We start from the raw sequence: 27,690 nt of genomic DNA on the forward strand, positions 1-27,690 counted from the left end.
ACCCCCAGTTTTGATACCAACGTTTGTATTTTACTCAGTGTGACCCCCAGTTTTGAAAGCAAGGAGATTTTCTATTCTGTCTTGCACCCCTAGGGGATATACTGTGGATGGTCATATTTACATGGTATTTTCACTAAAAGACTCATTGTGACATCTAGTTGGACACAATTGAAAATAATCTAGCTTGCACATCCAGTATAGCTGGGCCACTGGCCATCTTGAAAATTTTGATATTGCTACTCCTGTTGAATGTGAATACACATCAACATGGGGTTGTCACTAAAAGTCTTACTGTCTCGTGGAGTTTGCTTGAAAATGGTGCCAGTCTGATGTCCAATATGGCCACCATAGCAACAGTCATGAAAATCTTGTTATCCTGAACAGAAAGTCATATTGATATGGGATTTTCACCAAAAGAGTTCTTGTGATGAACATCTGATGGCCAGTTGTTATAAATGAAATTGGTGCTGTTTGCATATCCAGTATGGCCACCACATCAGCCATCTTAAAAATCATTTTACCACTACTCCTCCTGAATGGATGGTCATGTCAGTTTTCAATAAAAGACTTCTTTCTTGTGAATTCTAGCTGGATCTAAATGAAAGTAGTGTTTGGTATCTTATGTCAACTGCATCTTAAAAATGCACATGAGTGTGTGTGTGTGTGTGTGCATGCATGCATGCACGCACGAACACACACACACACACACACATTCTTCTTCCTGCAAAACTATTAGCTTATAGTACAAAATAATTGAAAGTAACTCATAAGTGAAATTGCTACTAGAAAACTAGAAATAAGATTTTGCAAAATTTATATTTTCTGGACTCTCAATTTTTCTTCTAAATTGTAAATTAAGTCCTGCCTAAGTGTTGAGTACAGCAGAGTCTGTTGATTTTAGGGTTAAAAGGTCAAAGAACACAGTCACAGTAAGTAAATGAGGGAACCTTGACTGAAGATTTGGTAAAAAGGAGACCCATTGATTTTGGCATCTGAGGTCAATGTTATTTTTACTAGATGAAAAGCCTGTTTTGCATGTAATCCTTTGTTCTAGAATAAGTTCATAGACCAAATCATTGATGACTTGCACTTAGGGTTAGAAAGAAACCTACTGATTGTAGGGTCTAAAATGTCAGAGGTTAAGGATATGGTGAACCTAATAAGAAAATAATGGCTTTGGAAAAGTAAGTTTAGTTCAAGACCACATATATTAATGAAAGGTCAATGTCATTGGTCAATAATCTCCAAAGTAAATCAAGCCTTGTGCCTGCATTGACGACTAAACATTGATTGGGCAAATAACATACCATCTATGGTAATCTTATGATTTATAAACATCTTGATAAGGAATTTGAACTTCATTAATAGTTTGAAGAAATTAAGTGCTGATTTAAGTAATTGTTGAATGTATTACATTGTGCAGGTCAGGTCAGTCTTGTGCAATTTATGTTAATTTATTACAGACCAAAATCATATAACCCCCCATAGCTGTTGTACTCTTACACATACTTGGATGCCATTTGGTACATGTGAAATACTAAATAAATGTAGATGTGCCTTTCAAAGGTTTCATCTTGCGGAGTCAATTTTGATGGATTTATTACCCTTTTCTCCCGATCAATTTTAAATCTTGTCTACAGCACATTCTTTTAAGTAACATAGCTGAGGAATCGTTACATATATGCAGTTTGGTGTGTAAATTGCCTTTTAAAACTAGATTCAGGCTTTTTTAATGAGCTTCATCCTGCTATCTCCTTGTTAAGAGTCATGTCCCATGACAATTAACTTCGATTTCTTTACATGTGAGTTTGCATAGCTAAAGAATCTGTGAACATGTGATGGGGTTAGGCATGAATATTATCTCATAGACCTGCCTATGTCTTTTATTGGTTTAGTCTCATCTGTTCCATTTTGGACAGAGTTGTGGCCCCTATTAAGCACATTCTTGTATTCACATGGAACCTTGGAATGTTGCTTGCAGTCAACATAGCTGAAGAATCTTTCAACATACAATGGAATTCCATAGGGACATTGTTTCATTGACCTAAATGTGCCTTAAATGGGTTTTGTCCCATCTGCTTCATTTTGGTTAGAGTTATGACCCTTGTTGATTACCTTCACTTTATTATGGGATGTTGCTTATATTGATGAGACCTTAAAGTAGCAGGGTTTCAGTCATTTCGTGTCATTTAGAGACATCATGGTTTCTCGGTTTAACACTGTTCAGAAAACTGTAATTAGAGGGTCCCTTTGCAATGCACCATCGCTAACATGTCTCGTTTGAGATAACAGTTTCCTTAACTAGGATGAAATCTCAGCTTGAACACTGATAAGTTCTTGATGTTTTTTTTGGTATAGATTTTTTTATTTAAAAATGCTTTAGACTCCTCAATGCTTATATTAGAAACAATTTCTATTCTTAATTCAATGAAGGTTTTAATATAAATGACAAAAAAAATCTGTGTAAAAGAGTTTTTGTTGTATATTTGTGGCAGGGGATGTCATTGACATTTCTTGATTGATTAAAACAAATATTCTCAATGTTTCCAGCCTCGGGTTTTGAAAGGAATTCCTAAAGGTTTACGCCCTGCAGAAGGTTACAGTGTGTCCTCCCCATCGCATGACACACATGATCAGGTGGTGGAGGGAAAGAGAGTCACCGCAAAACAGAGTCCAGAACACAAAATAAAGGATTATTCAGTAGGGGTGGGTATCTTAGCAGTTAAAATGATGGAAATTTAAAAGTCCTTCCCTTATACAAATTATTTCTGATAATGGATATTTAAGAGAAGCAAAGAAACTTTATTTAATATGCACTCAACAAAACTTCTAATTCTTTGAGGTTCATGAAGAAAATGAGATGCTTTACACATTGTATCAATACACTAATACATTTTCATAACATGACCATAGAAACCCTATCTTGACTGAATATAAACTATTTGTTTTGATTTAATTTATATGGACCACTTTACAGATTGATGCTATTTCATAACATACTGTACTTATATTGAGTGCATTTCTGACCAGTTTATTTTCTTTTGTTTAGCCTTGGACTGTGAAGAGTGTTTAATGATTTTTGTCTTGCAAATGTGTTATATATAGATTTATAGATGTTGTTTATATCTTGCCCTATGAACAGTGATATAATTGACAAAACAATGATGTCAAAATATTTAGTTACTTACCAGAAGAGCAACCATAACGATATATATATATATATATATATATATATATATATATATATATATATATATATATATATATATATATATATATTCATTCATTCTTCCAGTACATTACTGATTATAATATGTTAGGAGTCCATTACTACATTGCAAATCCAGTCCTCCCAATCAGAAAAGGAGCCACATTGGCTCAGTAGTTACTGTGCAGGATTTGTAATTGAAAGGGTGCAGATTAAAATCCTACCATCGCATCAGCTTTTTCTTTACTCCTTTACTTCACTTCCTTTTGCAAGAGGGGTCTGTTCCAAATTCCACAGTATGTAAGGTTAATCTAGAATGGAAGTTCAGGCTCTTCCAGTAATGTAATATTTGTCTTGGGTTTAAGTGATCCAGGGAGTTCACACAAGAAGTATACTCCATTATTACTCTCACTGAATTTTGCTCTGTCCTAATTGTAGATGAGTATTTCATATCGCAGTTGTCAACTTAATTCTCTAGTCTTATGATCAGTACTATTTGTATTTTACCTCATTCACACATGTGGCAGAAGAAAGAAGTAAGCTTTGACAAATCTTGAGATTTGCTAAATTTATTTGGAAGTTTTGACTTTAAAAGATGGAGGATTTTCATGGAGAATGGCAAATTTTTCTTTGTGGCACATGTCTTTAACTTTATTATCCCAGTGAAGACCCATGGCTCGGGTAACATGTGAGTTCTTTTCTTCTTCTATTTGTATGAGAACTTTTGTCAGATTTCCAAGTTGGGGAGCATTAGTTCAGACTAGATCTGATAAATGATCAGCAACTGTAAACAGAAGATGATGCTTGTCAATAAAGTTGGCAAACAGGGTCTCTGCTTGTATGTCTTTATCCACATTTGATGCAGATTCCACGAGCATGGGTTTCAGTTAAGACATATTTGTTGTCATATTTGATATGCTTAATATACTGTATGTCACGTAATCTCATGCTTGCCACTGTAGTATTTTGGTTGCTTAGATTATATTGTTTTGGCATTGGGAGATAACGTACACTTAGTCATATCAACAAACTTGAAACATTGAAGCCAAACTGGGGAGTGCGATGGCTCAATGCTTAGCATGCCAGACTTGTGGCAGAAATGGTGCAGGTTTGAAGAATACCATTGGGCAAGTCTGGGTCAGCTACCATGGCATGTCCGTGAGCAAGGCACTCCAATTGCCTTGGCATTAAATAACCTACTTGTGTTGTTGTGCCGTAAGGCACCAAACCAAAGCCAATCTGACCCTGTTCTATGCTGACTGAGCTCTTTAGAAATCCAACCATAATCAATTAATCTCTTCAATTCTTTCAGAATTACTCCTGATACCGATAATGTACCATAATCCATATTGACAAGCTTCATGCCAACCAATCCTGCCAACAGAATCAATGGGTTTTTAATTGTTCCATGCATCTTGAAATTAGCAAATAAATTGTCGTACCCATCTTGAGCCGGTTCAGAATCTTGAGCTAGATCACAGTCATGTGATCACAGGCACCATTACTTAAATATGCTAAACTGAAAGCAAGGTGTGAAAAAAACAAAAATTTCCAATAATTTTGTGTTCATGGGAGAGTTCAGTTAGTGACAGGAGGGATGGTAGACACCCCTCATTTTGGGAGGTTCACATGTATGCTTATTAGGGAGCTACTATTGCTCAATTGGTAGGGCTTTGGATTTTTTATCCAAAGGTCGCTGGTTTGATACTTGCCAAGGCCAGTTGGCTTGACTGCCTCAGAGTGTCCTTGAGAAAGGCTATTAGCTCTTATTTCCTCTGTATGTTTATTCTCAGTATGGTAACTTATGTAATTTGTGTAAGTTTTTATTTTTTTGTGCACTATTGATCTGTAAAATTATTAATATTTGTATATTCTAAAATTTTGTGTACAGGGTAATTTGTTTATTGTTATAAAAAAATTATTTCTCCTACACATGAATTAAAAAATTTGTAGATGAGTGTTTGCAAATTATCTCCCTTGACAACTCATGCACAGTGGGATGCAGAAAAATAGCATACACTACAAACAAGGGTGTTAGTTACCATGAGTTATTAAAAACTATAATTGATGTCATCCCAGTTTGGACATTTTTAAAAAAATGGCCCAGGGGGGGGATGTTGAGTGACTAGATACTCATTTTATAATCGCGTTGGGGATAATTGTCAGTAAAGAGCTTTTCCTAGCAAAGTTGTTAGCTTTTCTGCATAAATTCCCTTTATATTCAAGTTACCTATCCCCTGAAAGATTGATAACATTGTTCCAACTGGTTTCAGCACCTGTCACACGTATGCAAAATTTTTGTTGTTGATTCTCAGCCAGATTCCTTTTTTTATATATACAAAAACCTGGGACATTCATTTTGTGAAATTACCATCAACGTTGAAATTTAAAAAAAAAAAAGATCTTTCATTAGTAAAGTACTGATGCCATGTAGTAGTAAACATTTTCTCATCCTTGAGGAAATCTCTGAGTGCCAATTCAGGAATTTGAAGTTCACTATAAACTCTGAAACTAGCTTTTCCAAAATGAACTGTATCTGTGAAACAAAGCTATTTCTTTCACAAAGTATTCATTTTGCTTTTTTACCTTGCTATTGTTTATCACATCTGTGAATGATCAGGCAAAATTGTTAGTAGTTCAGTTATATTACTTACACTGTACTATTATAAAGAGTTCTTTTGATCAATTTAAATGAGTTGACCTGACACACAACTGCGACCACTAGTTATTACCCTGATTTTAACCTTTATTTTATTATTCTATCTTTATTAGATTTGATACAAAAGTTGCAATTAAAGTGATACTATAAAATCAGGTCTGTTTTTAATTCAATGTCAGAATATGACAGTGCTTTCATTAGTTAGATATTGAAACATGGTCAGCACTTTATTAGGTTCTCAAAGAAAAGCTATGATGGTAGATTTACATTTTTCATATTTGAATACAGGAGGGAACATTACATTTATGATAACTACACTTAAACCAAACTTAAAGATAGAATTAAAGTAAGAATTCACTAGACAGAACTTGTTTAATTGGTATTTATTTATTAAAATGCTGCCTTCAGTAGACATTAGTGACATTATCATGGATTGAAATTTTGTTGAATATTGTTATTTACTATGGCCTAAGAATGTTATTAGGAATGAAAATTTAACAAAATATATGACTTCTTGTTAGAAGTTGAAAATTTTATGATGTTGATTCAAATTTTCAGGTACTTGTCCACTGTTTTTTTTATGATAAAACAAGCGATATATCAAGGTTTCAGATGCCAATTATGATCACAACTTTCTTCATGTTTGGCAAATAGGAGCCATTTTTGTGGGATATTTTCTAGTTTAAAAAATGAGATCCTTGCCTGACCTCATGTTATAAGAGGGTTCGTGAGTTTTCAGGGTGCGAGTTTTCAAGGGAGTGGTGTATGTATGCAGATATAGTTTAAAAATGGCAGAAAAGATAATGGTTGCAGAAAATGTGTTCAGGTGACAGCGTTGCCTGTATCTGACTCCAGTTTCACCAATCACGTGATAGATACATAAGCGAAGATGATAGTGAAATGAACATTAGATACTGTACATGCCATGAATCGCTTTGCTCATTTTCTCTTCAAAATTGACATGGATGATGGCGGAAAAAATAAAAAATGTGGAGGCAGTTCATGTTCAGTCAGTTGATGATCAAATAATTGTCACAAAACTTTATGGAACAAATCAATATGTGAAATGCTTGGACATATGAATGAAGACTAAGTGTTCAGAAATTTCATTTTATGCCATTAGATGGGTATGCAAGATTTTCAATTCTTGAATTCCTGTCTTTGCAGACAGGTTGAAATCACTGATAATAAAGAAACAATTTAATCGGAACCTTTTAGAGAAAACTACATCAGCACTACCTGTATTATTGATTACGCAGAAATATTTATTTAAAGGCTAGCTAATCTCAAGACTCAAAAGTAACTTAACGTCATTAAAAATCACACAACACTGTCAGATATATGATTGGAATATCCCATGTAGGCAAATTATTTTCATTTTAGAAACATTTGGTGGACTGGCCAGTAAACTAATTGAAAATAAAGCAGATGTTTAAATTACCTTCTCCTTTGAGTGTTGTTAATTTATAAAGGTAGGTAACATTGTTTTGTAGGAAAATCAGAAGGACTAGTACATTTTTCATTCTACTAGTCCTTCTTGCTACAAGGAAGATGATTTTAAATTCTAGGGTTGAAAGAGTTGAATGTAAAACTTGAACTGACACATAAAATTACAATCTTTTATTTTCCCAAATCTGTAATTTTAATAAATGACAAATTCATTAACATATAACATGTTTTAAAATCATATTAAACATAAAATGTAATTATTTGAAGTCACAGTAGCAAATGTTTTGAAAGTCATTCTGAACAATAAGCAATTTGTTGTCAGCTGAGCATGAAATCTTTTTCTCTGCATAAAATGTATGTAGCCTTGTAACATGGCCATTAACATAAAGTGTATGTAGTCTTGTAACATGGCCATTAACATAAAATGTATGTAGCCTTGTAACATGGCCATTAACATAAAGTGTATGTAGCCTTGTAACATGGCCATTAACATAAAATGTATGTAGCCTTGTAACATGGACATTAACAGAAAATGTATGTAACTTTGTAAGATGGCCATTAACATAAAATGTATGTAGCCTTGTAACATGGCCATTAACATAAAATGTATGTAGCCTTGTAACATGGCCATTAACATAAAATGTATGTAGCCTTGTAACATGGCCATTAACATAAAATGTATGTAGCCTTGTAGTATGGCCATTAACATAAAATGTATGTAGCCTTGTAACATGGCCATTAACATAATTTTCGTCATTCCTTCCTAAAATTTATGGTCATCTGCACTAAGTCGTACAAAAAGTTTAAGTTTTGTAAGACCAGTGCAAAGCATTGTCATATGTGTTTGCATATAGCACACTCTATTCCCTTTCCTCTTAATAATGTGACTGTCATAGCCACTCTTTTGGACATAATATTTCTTGTTGAAAAATGTTCATCCCATGTGGTCTAGTTAAGACTTTAATTTCAAGCAGGGTTTTATAATTTGATCAGGCTTGATAGCGACCAGTTTTTCAGCACAGAAAACATGCATTCCTTTTTCAATAACAGAATTTAAATATTGTTTTGCTGCCACTTAACATGGAAGTCCATGATTTGTGAATTTTTTTCCTACAAATTTGGAATGTAAATATTCTTATAAAATATGGATTCCTTTATGGGCATTTTTTACAGACCTGTTCACAGCTGCCTTGCTTGGCACTCAGCATTAAAAATCCAAATGACACACTCATCCACAGACCTGTTCACTTTATTTACAATCTGTTGCATTAGTGAAATGGCAGATGCTGCTGCTATGCACCAAGTGGGTGATATCAGTAACAATTAGTGCAAAGTTTCTAAACTGCACTTATTTATTGCCTGACAATCAAATGCTTATTTTTTGTGAATTTTTCTCAGCGACTAGTTTGTGAAAAAAGACCTACTGAAGTTACTAAACTGAATTAAACTGAAGTTACTAAAAATCTAAAATAAGGAGTTATTAATTTTTTTTGTATTAAAATAGTACTTGCTAGTGTCCTTTAAAGAAATTTTGATGAACGTGGACAAATATTTACAGCATTTCATGGTTTCCATGTTACTGTCTTTGTTTATCACAACATCATGGTAGTAATTGCCTCAACATTAAAATGATTCTGTACACATAGGCTTGTGTTACAGAAATCACTCCTTGGAAATGAAAGCAATTGGAGAAACAATTGAGACATAATGAACTAGTTTACCATTTCTCAGTTATGTTCATTGGGCTGTTATTTTTTGTTAGTATAAAATTGAAAAGCTTGTGTGAATTCATTGTTACATCTGTTCACATCGGCAATCTCAAAATTCTTGCTTAAAATACTTTATTTGTCCTAAAACTTTAATAATAATTATAATAATGAGGACTTTGTGTAGCGCCTAATCTTTAGAAGCTCTAGACAAGCCAACCATTATTTTACACCTTTTTTGTTGGACTAAATCTTTCAGCATTTACCACTGTTTACTAATCAACATGTTCATTCTTTAATTAGTTTTTTTGGGCAGATACAGGCAGGTATATATTTTCAGTCATTTGTTTATTAGCTCCTCCGGTCATACTTGGAGAGCTTATGAGATGGTCTATTGTCCATCGTCCATTCATGATCCCAAGTTTTTTTAAATTGCTATTCCTCTCAAACCATTTGAGAATTACCATGAAACTTTACACACACATTCATCCAACGAACTCATTGGAACTAAGTGAAAATGGTGCCACTAAGACATCTAATATGGCAACATGACCACCCTGGCAGTTATCTCAAAAATCTTGTTATCTTTTCTTCCTCAAAACAAAATTATCATATCACTATGGGGTTTCCACCAGAAGACATCTTGTGATATTGTTGCTTCATTGCTTCTAAATGAAAAAGATGCGATTCTGAAATCCAGTATGTCCATCAGCTCCACAAGAAAGGAGGAAATAGTCTTGTCCTTAATTCTTATGCATTTTTTTCAGCTATCATACCACAGTTTCCTTCATGTGACTCTTGTTTATAAATTCAATTATTTGTTTACATTTTCACTTCTTTGGAATCAAGTCCTATCTGCTCGTCATATCATAGTCTACTAGGATCATGATATGTCAAGATAAATGTGTGATGATACTAATGCTCCATTTTGAAGCCTTCATGTGGTGCAAAACTTGCATATAGAAAAAATTTACACAACTTAGTGCACTAGTGCCTAATGCATAATGCTTTTAGTGATATTGTGTTCAGCTGCACATGAATTTAATAATAATGCTCATTTAAATGTTTTCTAGTCCTCTTCAGTTTCATTTATTTTATGTTTTTGGGCATGATCACCTCTCAGAAATGGTAATTTCTTCTTTCACACATAATTTTTTGTACTTTGAAACAAAATTTAGTGTAAGAACAATTACATTAGATACGATAATTATATAGTTTCTAGAGTTCTCTGTAATATTATTTCTTTTCTTAGTGACTTCACTGTTTTGCTTGACCCGTGACAGATATTTCCTATTTATGTTGTTTTGTTGCCTTTAACTGCACTGCTCCAGTGACCTAGTGGTTAGTGCAGCCGCCTCGGAAGCGAGAGGTTATGGGTTCGATCCCCGGCCAAGTCATACCAAAAGACTAATAAAAATGGTACTAACAGCTGCCTCACTTGGCGCTCAGCATTAAGAGTGTTAGGACTGGTCGGCCTGGTGTCAGTATAATGTGACTGGTTGGGACATCATGCTACATTTCTGCGGCATGCCTCAGTGCTAGATATCACTATAAACTGTCACACTGCAGACATCATAGCGATATGACTGAAAAATTGTTAAAGCTACGTTAAAAATCCAAACCACAAACATGCCTTTAACTGCATATAAAAATGGGTAAGATAAGTTATTGGTATGTGCAAGGTTAAACATTCTCTGTTGATCATCACCCCACCAGCATTACCTGTAAGGTGTGCCAGTTGGATATTACATATAAAATCTTTGCTCTGTTGACAGGACATAAGAAAGAAAAGATGCTTTTGGCCCATAAACTGTCCCAGGCTAATGAGAAAATGGTCTTCAAAAGACACAGTCACCCTTACTATTGATATTACTGCAGTAGGAAACTACTTAATGTGACAGTCACACGAGACAGATAAGTCAGAGATAAAAAAAATAGGCCCTGCATTCTTTGGTATTAATCTCTCTATGTAGCTGCAGTGTAATTATCACCCACTTTGACACCACTCTCTTCTGGTCATACCAGCACTAAACAGACTCTCTTACTGGTATAAAAGAGTATCATAGTGAATATAGACCAATCCTGGAAAGCTCTACACCGCAAATACAGCACGGAACTTGCTGTGGTAATCGTTCCATACATAACTGGTACCATGCCTCAGGACATCAGTCAGTCTCATACCTCATCCTCCTCAGTCCAGCATCTTTCCATCATACCCAGTCCTGGATGGGAGCTGAGGTAGCTCAGCTGGTTAAGCATTGGACTTGTAATCTAAGGGTTGTAGGTTCGATACCTACCCAGGACAGCACGAGTCAGTTACCTCATAGTGTGCATGGGAAGTCACTTATCCTGCATTTCCTGTATGTGATCTAGTCAGTAATGTATCCAACAAATCACTTGGCCATTTTTGGATATGGGTGATGTCCAGCATCTGGTTACACAACTTCATCCCCCAACTTTGTTAGGGATACACACTACAACTTGCACCAGATTGTACTATTGGGCCTCATATGATATCCCGTACCAAAGGATATAAATAAGTAAATTTGCAATTACCTTCTTCTTAATTTGGTCTAGCAATGTTCAATGAAGGCTTAGACTTCTAGTCATCCATTGAAAAAACTCTTCTGGCTACTACCACCAGTTTTTGGTCTCCTAGTGGCTTCTCAATTAATGGACACTTCCAATTCCTGCATTCGTCAACATTTTAATAATCTTGGACTTTGATGTGGAAAACTGGCATACAAGTTTTGCAGGAGGCCACTGGCATAGCATCTGAGCATTACTATACCTGCTTGGCATGAGTATCATGAACGGATGACATTCTCCAGTTTTTACCTCGGAAACCTTTCTTACGAAAGGGCTCCATTCAACTTGAGTCAGATCTTTATCAGCAGCTCAACAAATTACATAAGCAAGGCATTCAGTTAGCTTTGGAAATAAGTGGATTACTCTACTTATGATGGATTTGTGGGTGCAAATGTTTTCCTTTAAACTGCAACCCAGTATTGACCATATGCTAACCGTAGCCTGTGTCTCACATGAGACTCTAAGTTGTGTTTTGCATGCATTATTAAACCAGAGACAGAGCCATAGCCATATTAAAAATCTTGCCACTCATGAATGGAAAGTCATATCAACATGTGGTTTCCACTGGAAGACCTCTTTTGATGTCTAGTTGGTTCAAATGAGAATGGTGCTGATTTGACCTCCACTACAGCCATCACAGGTCATCTTGTATTGCTACTCATATATGAACAGTCATATCAGCACAGGATTTTCACCAAACATTTTCATGATGTCTTATTGGTCCTGAATTAAAATGGTGTCAGTCAGACCTCCAATATGACCGCCACTGTCTTAATCATGAAAATCTTGTTATAGCTGCTGCTTGTGAAAAAGATGGTCAGATTGGTTTTGAGTAAAACACCATATGATGTATAGTTGGTCTTAAATAAAAATGGTGTTGATCATACTGCCAACATGATGGCCATATAGAAAATCTTATAACTTGCCATCTACATGTATTTGGTTTTCACTGAAGCATTTCTCGCTATATGTTGGTCATGTGTGTGTGTTTGGTTCAATGGTATGTCTACACAAAAATGACTAATGCTGATTAAAAGTTAAACTTTTAAAGGTTTTTGTTCAAATGTAAAGATTTTAAAAAATTGTCTGATAAATTTTTCTTAGAAAAGGGCTAACGTTTTGTAGTGAATTTATTTTCTGTATGATAACATTTATAATTGCTACCTGACACTTAAGTTCTCAATGGGGGGAGCTGTGCAATCATTGATTACACTGGTTTCCTGCAGGATTGCTGGATTTGCAAGGTAGAGGAATGATGACTCCTGACATTAATTTATACACATTTCATTGCATTGTCACATCTGTGAGCTCCAAAATAACTTTGTATATTTTTAGACTACTGTAATGTAAGATGCACATCAAGTAACTGTTATAAAACGTTTCCTTCAGAAGGATAGGAGCCCAGTCAAAGCGAGTTCTCCCGAGATTCAGGTGGATAGTCCTATGAAAACTGAATCAGATCATCACAGTCCAGAAGAGACACCCAAGAAAAGAAAACCTGGTAGGCCTCCGCTTCATGCCAAAACATCCCCACACAAACCTCTTCAGTCCATCAAATCCAGACAGTTCAGTCCTCAGAAAACAGCAGCTGCCATAAAGAAGGTTTGATTTCCTTAATTATAAACTTTAATACTGTATATTTTGTGTCTCCACGGTATGGGCTGTTAGCAAGACATATCACTTTTCTGTTGGGGACAGCAACTTCATCTTAAATAGTGTTAAAATTTGTTTTAAGAGTTTGTTTAAAAATGTTTGAAAGTCATGTATAGGGAAACTAGTGTTGTTAGAGTTTGTGTAAATATATGTGACAGTTGTTTACAGGAAAAGTGCTGTTGTACGATTTTGTGTAAAGTGTTTGAAAGTTGTGTAATGGGAATGTATAGTTTATAGATGAGACTGTTTTCTGTAGAACCCTTGTCAGTTGATGAAGCACCATATTGTAAATAAAGTTTTCTTGCAATCTATTCAATTTATATAAGATATAAAATTATGGCCACTGTTATTACTAAATATTTTTGTAAATTGCTTTTTCAACCAAACTGTTAAATTGAATTTTATGAAACCTTATGAAAAACATCCTGTGCATCTCAGTTTACCTATTAAATCAAGGGAAGCAAAATATGTTGGGGACTATTGAGAATCACAGATTTGTGGTAAGACAAAATTCTCCCCCTTGCAGACAAAAATGTAGACCATGTTAAAAATGATTTAGAATACAGACTATATAAATTTCAGTAAAACCAGTTATATAGCAAAATAATACGCCTTTGGGATTAAGTTAAATCTGTAAATTAAGTAGTAGAAATAATATAAAATAGAAATATAACAAGCAACACTCTACAGAGATAAAATAAATTTTGGATTACATTAATTTGGAAAATAAGGGAGTATGTGTGGTCAAAGGAATGAATTTGCAGCATTGTGACTTTATGCACAACACTTTACGTGAGCTTTGTCAGGAAGATGTCCACTTTATGGATGGTTTCCTTAAAAAAACCCACAAATGCCTGTAAGGCAAAGATGATACAATGGGCTCCGTCCAACTAAAGTCAGGTATTGATTGTGTGTTTAAAAGGACGCACCAATAACCTTAAGCATGGCCCTTTACTTTTGTTGGTCAACAAAAATAACCTAAAACCACTGCACACTTGAATGTGATGGTACCATTTTAAAGTGCCTGAACACAAATTTTTTTAACGTTATCACATGTATGTGCATTTTTTCAATTTATACTTTGTATTTTTAGCATTTAAAAAGAAAGAAAAAAATTCTACACTCTTCTGCTGAAACATTTCCAAATTCATTTACTAATAGCAACAAAAATCATGGTCTGAACACAAATCCAGAGCTATTTTATAGTTATCAAGCTGATCTGATAGTTGAAATTGAACCCACAATCTTCTGGTCACAGGCCCAAGGTCTTAACTACAGAGTCACCATTTCCACCCTGGGTGGTGATCTTAGTGCTTTCTAAGTAATGACCCCAGTGAGATAAGGACAGACAGAAGAGTCCATGCTGACAGCTGAAATGTATGCTGCCACCCCATCACCACCCCATTGTAGCACTAAACAGGTGTCTGTATAATTTTAGGGTTTTGCTGTGTTTCAGACTGGTACATAGTCAATTGGGGACACATGAAAATGCAGGGAACAATGCTGTTTGCATAAATGATGGCTTTTTCTTGCTATGAATGTATAATTTCAGATTATATTTTCTCTTCCTGAAAGCATATGAAAATGTTTCATTTCTTAGCTGTAATACATTACCATCTATTACTATATTTCTTTTTTTCTGATGTTTGTCCCAAGTCCAAGGTGAAAATTCTGTTCTCCAATTAGTGTTTGGAGATCATGAACAAAAACAGCCCCAGTTAGTTGCATTAGACACATCCATTCATTTAGGCCTTCTTTCCTTGGACTCTGCTGGTAAAAGGTGTCTTTGGGCATGCAAGATTGTTGTTGTTCTGAGTGTCTTATGGCATGCAAGATTCTTGTTATTCTGAGTGTCTTTTGGCATGCAAGATTCTTGTTGTTCTGAGTGTCTTATGCCATCATTCCATTTGTTTTGCATTTGACCTTGCATCATCCAGCCTTGTGCTTTAGACCATCCATCCATCTGTTTGCACAAGTTCATTTTCGCTGTTACCACAAGGATTGAAATTCTACACAAGCATTCATCCCGTGCTTTAGTTAGTCTTAAATGAAAATGGTGATGCTCAGATATCCAGATGACCTCCACAGCAGCTATCTTGAAAATCTTGTTATTGTTACTCTTCCTGAGTGGACACTCATATCAAAATGGGATTTCACTTAAAGACTTGTTGTGATATCTAGCTAGATCCTAAATGAAAATTGTGTTAATCTGACATCTAATATGGCTACCACAGCAGCCATCTTGAAAATTTTTAAATTGTTTTTTTCTCCTCTAGGGAAAGTTGTAATGTCATGCTGCTTTGGCAGACGTCTTTGTATGATGTCTTGTTGGTCTTAAATGACATTGGTTCATCTGAGACATCCAATATGGCCACCATATAGGCTGTCTTGAAAAGATTGTTATTGCTACTTCACCAAAATGGATGATCATATCAGCAAGGTGTTTTCACTGAAAGATTTCTTACGATGTCTAGTTGGTCCTAAATGAAAATTATGCCAATTTGACATCCAATATTGTCACCACAGTGATCATATTGAAAATCTTGTTGCAATTCTTGAATGGAAAGGCCTATCAGCATGGAGTTTTCACTGGAAGAATTATTATGGTGTCTAGTAAGTCTTAAATGAAATGTTTGCCGATCTGATATCCAGTATGGCTGATACAGTGGTCATATTGAAAATCTTATCCCAGTTCTTCCCGGATGGAAAATGATACCAACATTGGGTTATCAACGAAAGTCTTCTTTTGGTGTCTAATTGGTACTAAATTGGTGTCTAATTAGTACTAAATTGGTGTCTAATTGGTAATGAATAAAAATGCTGTCTACCTAGCATCCCATAAGGCCTTGATGGTGGCCATCCTGAAAATTTTGGTATTGCAACTGGAAAGTCAACAGCATGGGGTTTTGATCAGAATAATTATGATGCCTAGTTAGTCCTGAATGAAAATGGTGCTGGTCTGGTTACTAATCCTCCAAAATGGATGATTATTTCATCATAGTGTCAGGAAAGGGATAGCAATCACCAAAAAATATGTTGTATTAGTAATAATCTGTTATCTGCCGTTATTGTGTTGATATCACTTTTTGATGGCACTAGTCTCCAATCCAGGGAGATTATTCTGTTGTTAATCAGAGGTCTATAATAAAACATGATCCCAGACATACTTTCATTCACTTCCAGCAGTCTTATGGCATGGACTTGAGAAGGAAAATAGCCCTGCCCATGAGTCAGGAAGAAGGTTCCCACTTCTTTTTTTGCATCCATTATGGCCACAGTCGCATCCATTTTGAAAATATTTTGTGGCTGCTACTCATAAATGCAAAATCACATCAACCTGGACTCTTAAGTAGAAAACCTTATTATGTCTAGTAAATGAAAATGGTTGCCTGTCTAACAAAAGCTATAGCAAAAATCCTGATATCTTATCACTACGCCTCATAAATGGAAAGTCATATAGACATTATGTTTTTACCAGAAGACTTCTTATGATGTCTGGGTTGTCCTAAATTTAAATGGTGCCAATCTGACCACTTTTGAACGTCTTGTTATTGCTACTTGTCTTTTATGTATATCCTTGTTGCTACTGTTCCTGAACTGCTGGTCATATTGACATTGGGTTTTTACCAAAATACTTCCTGTGTGGCAGCCATCACATTATTCTTGAATGTCTATTATTCCTACTTCTAAATGTTTCAAGGTTGTCGTGATTGAAAATGATGCTGATCTGAAACCCAATATTGCGACCAGGGTGGCCCTCTTGAAAATTATCTTATGGCTTCTGCTTTCTTTCTGAATAGACAGGCATATCGACCTGGGTGGTCATATAAACATGAAGTTTCAACCCAAAGACATTTTGTATATCTGCTTTGTCCTAAATAGACATGGTGCAGATGTGACATTAATTGTGTCTGCCACTGCAGCCATATTCAAATGCTCCATTGGTTTGGGGTTGGCCTGTGGCAATGCTTTGGACTTGTAGTCTGTTCATGTGTTTTTGTAGCTATGCCACTGATAGATTTAAGTTGTTTGATAGTATTGCAATGTTCTCAACTTGCACCATGCTTTTGTTATCTCATGTTTCTGCATGGAAGATCTAGTTGTGGCCAGTTTACAATTACATTCCATATCTTTTTACAGAAAGTTTCTTTTGATATATTACCATGTACAGTTTCTTTCCAGCACTTGAAAAATATTTGTAGTCATCTCAGATCCAGCTTGTTTCTATAGCTTTCATATCTTTTTTTCAATTTTAACCTCTTCTGCATAATCTAATATCCCATTCATACTCCAGAATACTCCAATATCCCATTCCATGCTCCTTCATAATGTAATATCTCATTCATACTCCTGTATATCTAATATCCCATTCCATACTCCTGTATATTTAATATCCCATTTCATACTCCTGTATATCTAATATCCCATTTCATACTCCTGTATATTTAATATCCCATTCATATTCCTGTATATCTAATATCCCATTTCATACTCCTGTATATTTAATATCTCATTCATACTCCTGTATATTTAATATCCCATTGATACTCCTACATATCTAATATCCCATTTCATACTCCTGTATATTTAATATCCCATTCATGATCCTGTATATCTAATATCCTATTCCATACTCCTGTATATTTAATATCCCATTTCATATTCCTGTATATGTAATATAACATTCCATACTCCTGTATATTTAATATCCCATTTCATATTCCTGTATATGTAATATCCCATTTCATACTCCTGTATATTTAATATCCCATTTCATACTCCTGCATATCTAATATCCCATTCATACTCCTGCATAAAAATATTGAGATGCAGGATCTGTTCTAAAAATGAACAGCTGGGAGCTCCATCTGTCTACCAGTTTACAAGATAGAAAATATACTTAACATGGATGGGGTTTTCTCCAACAGTGAAAAGTCATCCCCTTAAAGGGACTCTGGTCTTTCATATTAAGAAAATGAGGGCCTATTTGTGCTTTTCTATAAGAAAATATTGGGATCCACACCTGCTTGTGCATTGTAGGTTTGGCAAGTTATCTTGGCATGCTAAAACCAAAACAAAATGGCTAATATCATGACAAATAAAGATGAATAAACAACAAATGAAACAGGAAAAGAAACTAAAATTGGCACAAGAAAGAAAAGAACAAGTATGTTTTGAAAAAGTTTGAAATATTTCAACAGTTCCATAAGCTAGTAAATTTGAGTTATAAAATTTGTTATGTACATTTATTATTTGTAATTCCTGGTACATGAGTTTATCTGATTTTTGAATTTCTTTTTATGGCTGTAAATTGTACAGATTATCTTTAGTTGTTATATGTGCATAGGGTCTGTTCCTAGATACAGGGTTCCCACGCTACCAGGAAATCGGGAGAAAAGTCAGGAGAAATGATAATTTTTTCCCAACCATGAAAAGTCCTTGAATTTCGCAATAATTGATGAAATTTAAGAAAAACTCAGGAATTTTCCGCCACCACTTGATGCCCGAAACAATCACATAATTGATCTTGAGTTAAATTTATCAAGTTCTAACCAGAATATTCAGAGGATGCATTATGGATCATTTGGTTGCTTGCAATAATATATGCTGAGTCAGTCCAAACACCCAGTGGATTAGATTTGTCTAGTAGACTTTTATTTTCAAAGTCAACTTAATATCTGTATCTTTCCTTACATGGAAGGTATGAAAACCAGTCCAGCATCACAAAAGGCCAATGTGGTGGGAAAGCATAGCCGCTTGCCGCATGGCCTAGCAAACTTGAAACGTTAGATCGAGTGATACATGCATGAAATCGATATGAAAATTACTTATTTTCTCAGAAATTGTGAGTATTAAATCGTATCTTTAATCTGCTGAAAGACAAGATAAAACTACGTCGTTGATAAAATGTGACCTGGTACACTTGATTTGCATTGCTAGTCGCATGAGTACACAAATCTAACAACCCACATTTTCAAATGTTCTACAGAAATGTATAAAATAATATTAAGCAAAAGTCATATACTGGTTGTAATAAAAATACAAAAACAAGAAAACATGAAATTCTCCATATTTTTATATTCCGAGAACAACTTCTGGAGTTGTATCATGTGACTACCATGTTGACAGGTACTCTCTGCTTAATAAATCAGACTGGCCAGATTGCTGCTTTGTACAAAAAAGTATCTGACTTTCATTTAATATAATTGAATTTCTGTGCAACATTATAATGGAGTTTGTTGTTGATTTCACGTGACTATTGTACTTCGGTGTCGTCATTTGAGATTTGTGAAGTCATGTGACTAGTAATGTAAATATCAAGTACTGCGTCAGGTTTCATCTACGCTGTAGTTTCATCTTGTCTGTCAGTTGATTAGCGACATAACGATTATAATACTTGCCATTTCTGAGAAAATAAATCATTTTTCTGTCAATTTCATGCAGGTATGAAGTGATATAACATAAATTAAAATTTTCTAGGCCCACTGGTAAGCAACTGCCATATGTCACTACCGCACATTTGCTGCAAATTCCAAATATTCGATATGCAGTGCAATGACCCCCCACACACCCCAACCTAAATGTCCAAATATGAAAAATGGGGTGGGAATATTCGGAGGAAACTCAGATTAGAAAACAGACTGCTATTAGTTTTAAGCCAAATTTGTAGTCCAAATTGTTGAATCTCAGAGATGAAATGAGAAATAGTTGTCCCGTGTATTATATATTAAAAACAATACAAGCCCCTGCATCAATACAGGTTTGGGGACTGGTTTAACGAATTACAAGAAGACAAGTTGATTTTACAGAAAATTCAGTCCTTGTTTATACAAAAGTATATAATTTTGATGGTCTTTTGTCAAGTTTTAATCGTCCCTTTTGAAAATGTTTTTTAAATGATGGATTTTTAACCAGATTGTCTTAAGGGGGATTAGGTTGTTTGAACAATCTTATTTGGAATTTTATTGACACAGATAAATTCAGGGTTAAACTCTTTTCATTACAAGACAAGATTTTAATTATTTGCGCTTATTGTTTTTATTTTATACTGTAAAAGGAAATGTTACTTTCCATGATATATATATATATATATATATATATATATATATATATATACACAGTGCAACCCTGCTATAAAGCGAATTCGGACATAATGCAATTGTGGCGTGGTTCCCGAAATTTTGTATATTCATTCACACATAAAAAAATTTATGAAATACATGAAATAGTGTCTAAAAAATTTACTTTCATTATGGGGAAGAGATCGCTATGAATTTGAATTCAGTATGATCGTGGTGTGGTTTCTGAAATTTTTAATACATATATGTGTATTTTTCTCGTACCCGAAAAAATACTTTTATTTAAAGTACAAGAAATAGTGTGTAAAACGTTTATTATCATTTTGGGGAAGAGTTTGTGTATGAATTTTAATATAATACAATCGTGGCTTGGCTTCTAAAATGTAACAATTTCACCAGGTTCTTAAACCATTATGCCAAAATAAACATTATTGGAAATGTTACTTATTACTGGTCCATGAGTAAAGCCAGTAAGTCGTCTTTGTGATTGTCATCAATTAATTCTGTGTACAATCGTTGCTCAAACAATAGCCAACGTGTTTCTTCTTTAACTGCATACACAACCAAGCAGCAGACACTGTGGTGGTTGATAAAAGATTCTCACAGTTTAATAAATAAGCATCAAAAAATGAAAGCCGCAAACATGTTTGCTGGGCTTGGCGGTGTTGTTAGACCCAATCAGTTGACCAGTAAATAATGTCCACTTTATTAGCTGCAGATTGAAAGGGTATGAAATTGTACATGCATTCAGCTTAAATTTTTATATAAAAGAGACTCGTATCCATTGCAGGCCAACTGCACTTAGTTCTCTGGTTTTACATGGGTATGGTGTTCGTTTATGAACTCGTTATTAATTTCCTAGTTTTTAATAAAATATTTTACTGTTATGGAAATGCAAGTTCACAAGCGCAAGTCATTCTCTGCACTTTGCGCAATGATTAGTATAACAGTTTTTACACGTTTCTTTCGATATTCACAAAATCAAGTAAAAGTTACATGCACACTGAAAGCATGTGTTGATTGTTAATTTTTCTTGCTGTAGTCATTCAAACGAATAGGTGTACAAGCAATAAATTTGGGAAATTTGCAATGGATAAATGTACATGGAAACGCATATGATAAAATTGTAGCAATATGAAATTTGTACAGACACCATTCATAGACCCTGGAATGTAATGAACTGTACACATGCTTTGTCTTTCTTAAGCTAATTTTGCTGTTAATTTTTCCAATTGAATTCAGACACATAATGATGTGTGACAAAATTATTGAATAGTTTAAATATGTATGCAGTTCTTGCAATGGAATTACATATATTATGGATTAACTGGAAGCCCCAACGGTATGATATCAGATGGCAAGTAAATGGTGTTGATACTCAGTTCATGCTGTATATTAGATGTTGAATTCAGATACAATGATCTGGGGAAAGAATTATTGAATATTGTAAATTTGTGTTCAATTTTTCAATGTAATTACATGCATTATAGATGAACTGCACGCCACGACGGCACGATAGTAAACGGTGTTGATACCATAATCATCATATACATTAGAATGAATACATGTATATGTGCCAATGAGTTTTTCTCTGAGAAAAGTAAAATGCTGTAAAACCCCGCATTAACGATTTAGAATTCTTAAGAATTAAAGGTTTGAAAGGAAACAGACCATAATTTATGTTTGTTATGTTGTTCCCACTTAGCAACATAATACAGCAAAATAAAGTTAGAATTTTTATTCTGTACATTGAAATGACTTTACATGCCAATTTGTAGGAATATGATCAAACTTGTGTCGATTGATACATTTTGTGGTTTTGTACATGATCATCTTTTCTGACTTCAATGTTTTTGGAGAGTCTTGAAAGAGAAACATCTTTAGATTTAGAAAATGCATGTTTTATTATCTAAAATGTTCTTTATTTCCATTCAGTAATGGTCATATGTGAACCTTGAAAAAATTTAATTTTATCCTGGAAATGACCTGGAAATTTATCTTTTGAAAAACATGGGAACCATGTAGATATTAAAGAAGGCAAAATTGCATAGGATCATTGAATAGAATGTTACCAGTAAATATATTTACAAGATCCAGCCCCTTTCTTATTGGCTGGATGAGTAACTTAGGTCAAAGGAATAGGTGTTTTGCAATATTTATAAAGTAATATGATTTGTCATGTAGGGGTATGTTGTCAAATATAGTTTCAATAGAAGAAGTATATAAGGAGAGAACTGAGCAATTAAAATCTCATTCCTATTTTGGTGTCATTCTTATTTTGTATGTTCCTGTTGTAACATCAAGTCTGCAGATAATGTTTTGTGTTTTACTTAGATATTATTTGATAGGAAAAACTTTTGTTTGGACTTCTAACTGGAAACAGAAAATGCTCATTTTTGGGGGGGACTATAATATTATTCTGGAATTATTGTGAATTATTAAAAGGTGCTCTGGACAATGCCGTTTTGAATTCATGATTCTTGGCTGACCAGTACATTTCCGGTTTTGAAATTTATATGGGAATTTTCATTCTTTCAGGATTATTTTGGATTGACTTCATAATACTGTACGTTCCTCTCATATTTTCATTTATAACTTTGATTATTTGTTAATTTTTATGAAACCGTTAGGTTTTGCTACTTTCTTTTACTTAGTATATGAACTTGGTCATAACACATCAAGAAACTTTCAATTTTCTCTAAAAAGAGAATAGATTATCCATATTCATAGACATTTTTATTACAGCCTTTTCAGTTCTTATGACAATTTTTTAAATTCACATAGTAAGTATGAAAAAGACGTACAAAGCAGTATAAAAGTTGATACTTGTAATTATTTGTCTGAATACCAAACGTAAGTGCATTTTTCTTAAAATATTTATTTATGCTTATAAATATTTACTGATTGCCTATTTCCCCACGAATATTGTGAGACAGTTTCTGTCGATTTACATTTTGCTTTCTTACGATACAACTTTTTTGCAGATTCAGTTTTGGATTAATTCTTTGTCTTTATGTAGTAACTTTCTTAGCCACATTTCCAAGTTATGCCTGTTGCAGCATGGATGCTTGTTAACTGTGACAATTTAGTTGCTATTTATAATGGGAAACACTTATATTGCTTTCAGAGGAGGCTATCAATGAAAAAATCCACTCAAAAGATACCACGGGCACTTCAGAAAACAGGATCGACATCTCCAAAGTCAAATGGACAGTCCTCAAAGAAATCACCTGGTCCCATCATCACACGTGCAGGGAGAAAACGCAAAGCAAAACCTGTCATTGAGTCAGAGAATGATTCCTCAGAGGATGAGTTGTTGTTGTTGCGGAAGAGGCCCAGGCGGGAGGTACACATGCCTCGCAGATTTTTGGATTATTGCTAGGACATTGTCATCATGGTTTATGGGATAAATGGCATCAGATGTTGAACTTCTTTGCTACACATGGCCTGGGTTGATAGATGAGAAAATTTCAGGCCACTCTATTATTAAACTAGACTCTGACTCAAAATATTGCTTGAAAATATTCTGACCAATCAAAAGGCTGCATTTGTCAATTTTGTTTAATATTTCTGAGTCAGGAGTAACTTGTCGAGTAAAGTTTTATGATGGAGGGGGACATGATTTTTTATGACGGGGGCCTCATTTTTTTCCCAATCTGATTAAAGTCAAGATCTAATATAATAATTACTTCTGACAGGCTTTATTCAAGGATTATATTCTTCCTATTTTTGGAATATCCAGTCCACTTAGCATTTGGTGTTAAGAGTTATGGGTATAAACTAGATGTTCTAAATGAAGTTTTGTACTTTTGTTATATATAAAAGCTGTAGTTTGATTGGTGAACTAAAAGGTTCACAGATATGACCTCATATAGGTGTCTGTCAGTTCTCCAATCTGTTGGAGATCTCGATTTTATTCAGGTTGTGATTTTTCCCATCTCCAGGTCCAGGTCTGAAATTTGTGTATGTGTGATTTTACCTGTCTCCATCTTCAGGTTTGAAACTTGTGTATATGTGATGTTTTGCATCTCCAACTCCAGGTTTGGTACTTGTGTATATAATAAAATGGTGTAAGCCCCTTTCCCAGTACTACATTTAGTATTCAGTAAAAAAAAGAATTTAAAAATTGTTCACTGTTGAATCTAAACCACCATCTTTCCAATGACCTGTTACACCATGCAGATCAGGTATAGGAATATTTGCATATATGAGATTTTTTTAAAAATCATATAGGGCCAGTAATTTATTTATTTATATATATATGTATACTTTTTGTGATATTAACAAGTAATTTTCCATCAGTGCAGATTTAATATAATGGTCCTGAATTTCAGTTTTAACTTTAAAATTGTATCACTTCCTTATCATACTACATGGATACATTGGGGTTAATCAGTCCGCACAAGTGGGTGCATGAGAAGAACTTGAGACAGGATGAGGTCCTAAAAATAATGCATGCATAGTTGTATGTTTAAGTTAATGCATGTATGTTTCATGAAATTAGTAAATGACTCATTAAGCATTCATTCCTTCTTTAATAATGGACTCTCTTTGTAAGGAAAATTTCTAAATGGCATGGAATTTGTATCAAGTGGTGATTAAATTTATGCTGGTGAATGATGTATATATATAGAATAGTCTTGCCATTTTTTGAAAGTCAGATTTGCTCAAATTTTAAATAGTAGATAGTGTAGGAAGTAGTTGAACAGGGTGTTAATCCAGTACCTTGCTCACTTTGAGCAATATACTTACAAATTACTTATTGAACAAGGTATTTGTAAAGTTTCTTATTCACCAGAAGATATTAGTGCATTTTGATACAATGAAAATACTTTTGCATGGGGGAAATGCTATATGTGGTAAAAATTTGTGCGCCGTCGATTTTGATAGATTTGAAGTTTTTGCATTTTGTGATTTGCAACCAAGTCATGAAAATCATGAAAATTAAACCATGCAGAATTTCCTTGTATTCAGTGTGGAGAAATCTTGTCAGGCATGCAGCCCCTGTATACCTCATTTCTTCATCAGTGATATTAATTTTGTTAAGAATTATAGAACAGTTGTTGTTGAGCCCACCATTAGGCTCAGCATGGGTTATCGTATTGGCAACAGTGTCCATCCACACCTTAGATAAAGGTCAGTGGTAAACAAATTTGTATTAAGCTCGGTGGTAATTTTTTTGATATACTTTACTAGCTAAATACAAGGTGGCTTGAGAGAAAGGGTGTTTTTTGTTTTGTAATGTTATTAGTAGAATTGCATGCATGTTTATTGCAATTTTTTGTTACGGATGCCATAAAGCTAGATATATTGTTATGTTCTTTGTCCAACCTTACATCCATCTTTGTTACCAGTTTTGTTTCTGCATAAAGATTCAGTTCTCCACCATTTACAGTTACCAAATGTTATAGGAAGAATGCCATCATTTCATGGTCAAAAGGTCAAAGATCAGGGTCACTGTGACTAAATGAAGAAAAATGGTTTCTGCACAGTAACTCAAGTTTTCCCTCATCAATCGATGTGGATGGCTTTCTCTTGGGATAAGATGGACCCTGTGATTTTGTGGTTAAAATAGTCAAAGGTCAAGGTGACTTACTGAAAGAAAAATGGTTTCCACACAACATTTGCTTCCATATTTCATACCAGGATCAAACTTTATGGATGGCTTGCACTTTGATTAAGGAAGAGGTGTTTCAGTATTGGGTCAAAAGTTCAAAGGTCAAAGTCACTGCAGCTTCGAGGGGTCTGCACTCAAATTTCAGTTATGTACATAGATGACTATTAATATTAAACAAAATGTGGGTGTGTAATGTGTCATTTATGGTGTTCTTTGTCTAGAGTGTAGATGTGTCGGGTTACTTTACAGATTTTATGAAAAGTGAATGTTATTGTTTCAATTATTAGTTGGAAACTTGCATGTGGTATATTTTATAAGATGGTTTGGTTGTTGACAGGGTTTTATGATAAGGCTCGCTCAAACTAAGCTTTAATTACAGACTTATGATACAGTAGGAAAATATGATCATTGTGGTCAAATCCAAATATTGGCTTTGTAAATTTTTGGGACAGTGGAATTAGCCATTGAACCAGACTAACTTTACAGGTGTTATCTCAGGTGCTTTAATCTTCCCATGTTTATGCATAATGCCCACATGATAAATTCTTTGCTTTAACATTTTTTGCATGGTTTCGAAACTCCCTCTAGGAAATGAAAAGACATTGAAGATGAATCTTGCAGTCACACTCTTAAAGATCAACCACAGCAAGGGTGGAAACAGTAAGGGAAACAAAAAAATTGGATTATAATTATTCTATGTCCTACATAGAATTTTAGTGTTTTGTTTTTTCTTCAGTATTTGATATGACATTCTGTGGAGTAAAGTTAATAAATTGGTAATCCAAAGTGACATGCACTACTCACAAATTTGTGTGTCAGTAAAGATTTGTCTCCTCAGTATCAAAGTACATCTGTAAATCCATCATAGGCAAAAACAAATAACTAAAGCATGATAGCTACAATTACACTGAAGAACTGCCAGAACCAAATCCATCATTATGTTTGCACTGGTTACTTACTTAAGGTAGTGCTGTTAAATGTCCCAAGACTTGTTGTTGACATCTTTTACATGGTACTGACTAAGTATAGCTCAGTGTCACTTGTATTGGTAAACTTTTTGCATCCAGCAGTTGCACTGTCCAGAATTTGAGAGGTCTGTTTTCAGGCAGGTTCCAATTAATGATTGATTACTGCATAGCTATACATACCCGTTTGTTTGTACCCCCTACCAATTTCAGTAACGAAAATATTTAATGTGATAAAAAGTGCACAGAACTAAGCCAATTGAATCATTGATTTATAATTTCTAACCTGACTTTGACCAGAAATGGCACTAAAACTGGCATCCCCCCTGCACCTTTCATGCTTAATGGTTGTTGTTGTTGTTGTGTGGTTTAATGCCATTTTTCAGCACACAATAGGCTATAAGTGGCAGCCAGTATTAATGGTGGAGAAAGAACCTGGGAAAATCCCGGAAAGAACCACCAACCCACGAGAAGCTACTGGCAAGCTTTCTCACATACCCACATTGGCCGAATCCGAGACTCAAACCCACGGGGACAGAGGTGAGATGGCAGTGATCCATAACGGAGAGTGCTTTAGACCACTCGGTCACTCAGGGGCCCCCATGCTTAATGGACTTTTCATACTAATATGGCGCTATATTGCGTACAGTATGGCCTAGTTTATTTCCATCCGACAACATAATAATCCTATTCGGTAACTGCCGGATAATTCCGTAAATTACCAGAACTTTGAGAGTTTGGAATTGTATCCCTTTGCACACTTGA

At 34.5% G+C, this 27,690-nt stretch overlaps 1 protein-coding gene across 1 annotated transcript in view; it reads left to right on the plus strand.

Annotated features, from left to right (window-relative positions):
* The window catches only part of LOC149775055 (lysine-specific demethylase 2B-like), a 123,589-nt gene that overhangs the window by 64,460 nt on the left and 31,439 nt on the right, over positions 1 to 27,690 (plus strand). Inside the window, exons 15-17 of the mRNA XM_089944332.1 lie at positions 2,551 to 2,706; positions 13,001 to 13,213; positions 23,471 to 23,689. Of these exons, the coding sequence (XP_089800458.1) occupies positions 2,551 to 2,706; positions 13,001 to 13,213; positions 23,471 to 23,689 (588 nt within the window). The remainder of the gene's footprint in view (positions 1 to 2,550; positions 2,707 to 13,000; positions 13,214 to 23,470; positions 23,690 to 27,690) is intronic.

This window comes from Sinohyriopsis cumingii, chromosome 19 (genome assembly GCF_028554795.1).
Source record: "Sinohyriopsis cumingii isolate HCF-2022 chromosome 19, ASM2855479v2, whole genome shotgun sequence".
Taxonomy (NCBI): domain Eukaryota; kingdom Metazoa; phylum Mollusca; class Bivalvia; order Unionida; family Unionidae; genus Sinohyriopsis; species Sinohyriopsis cumingii.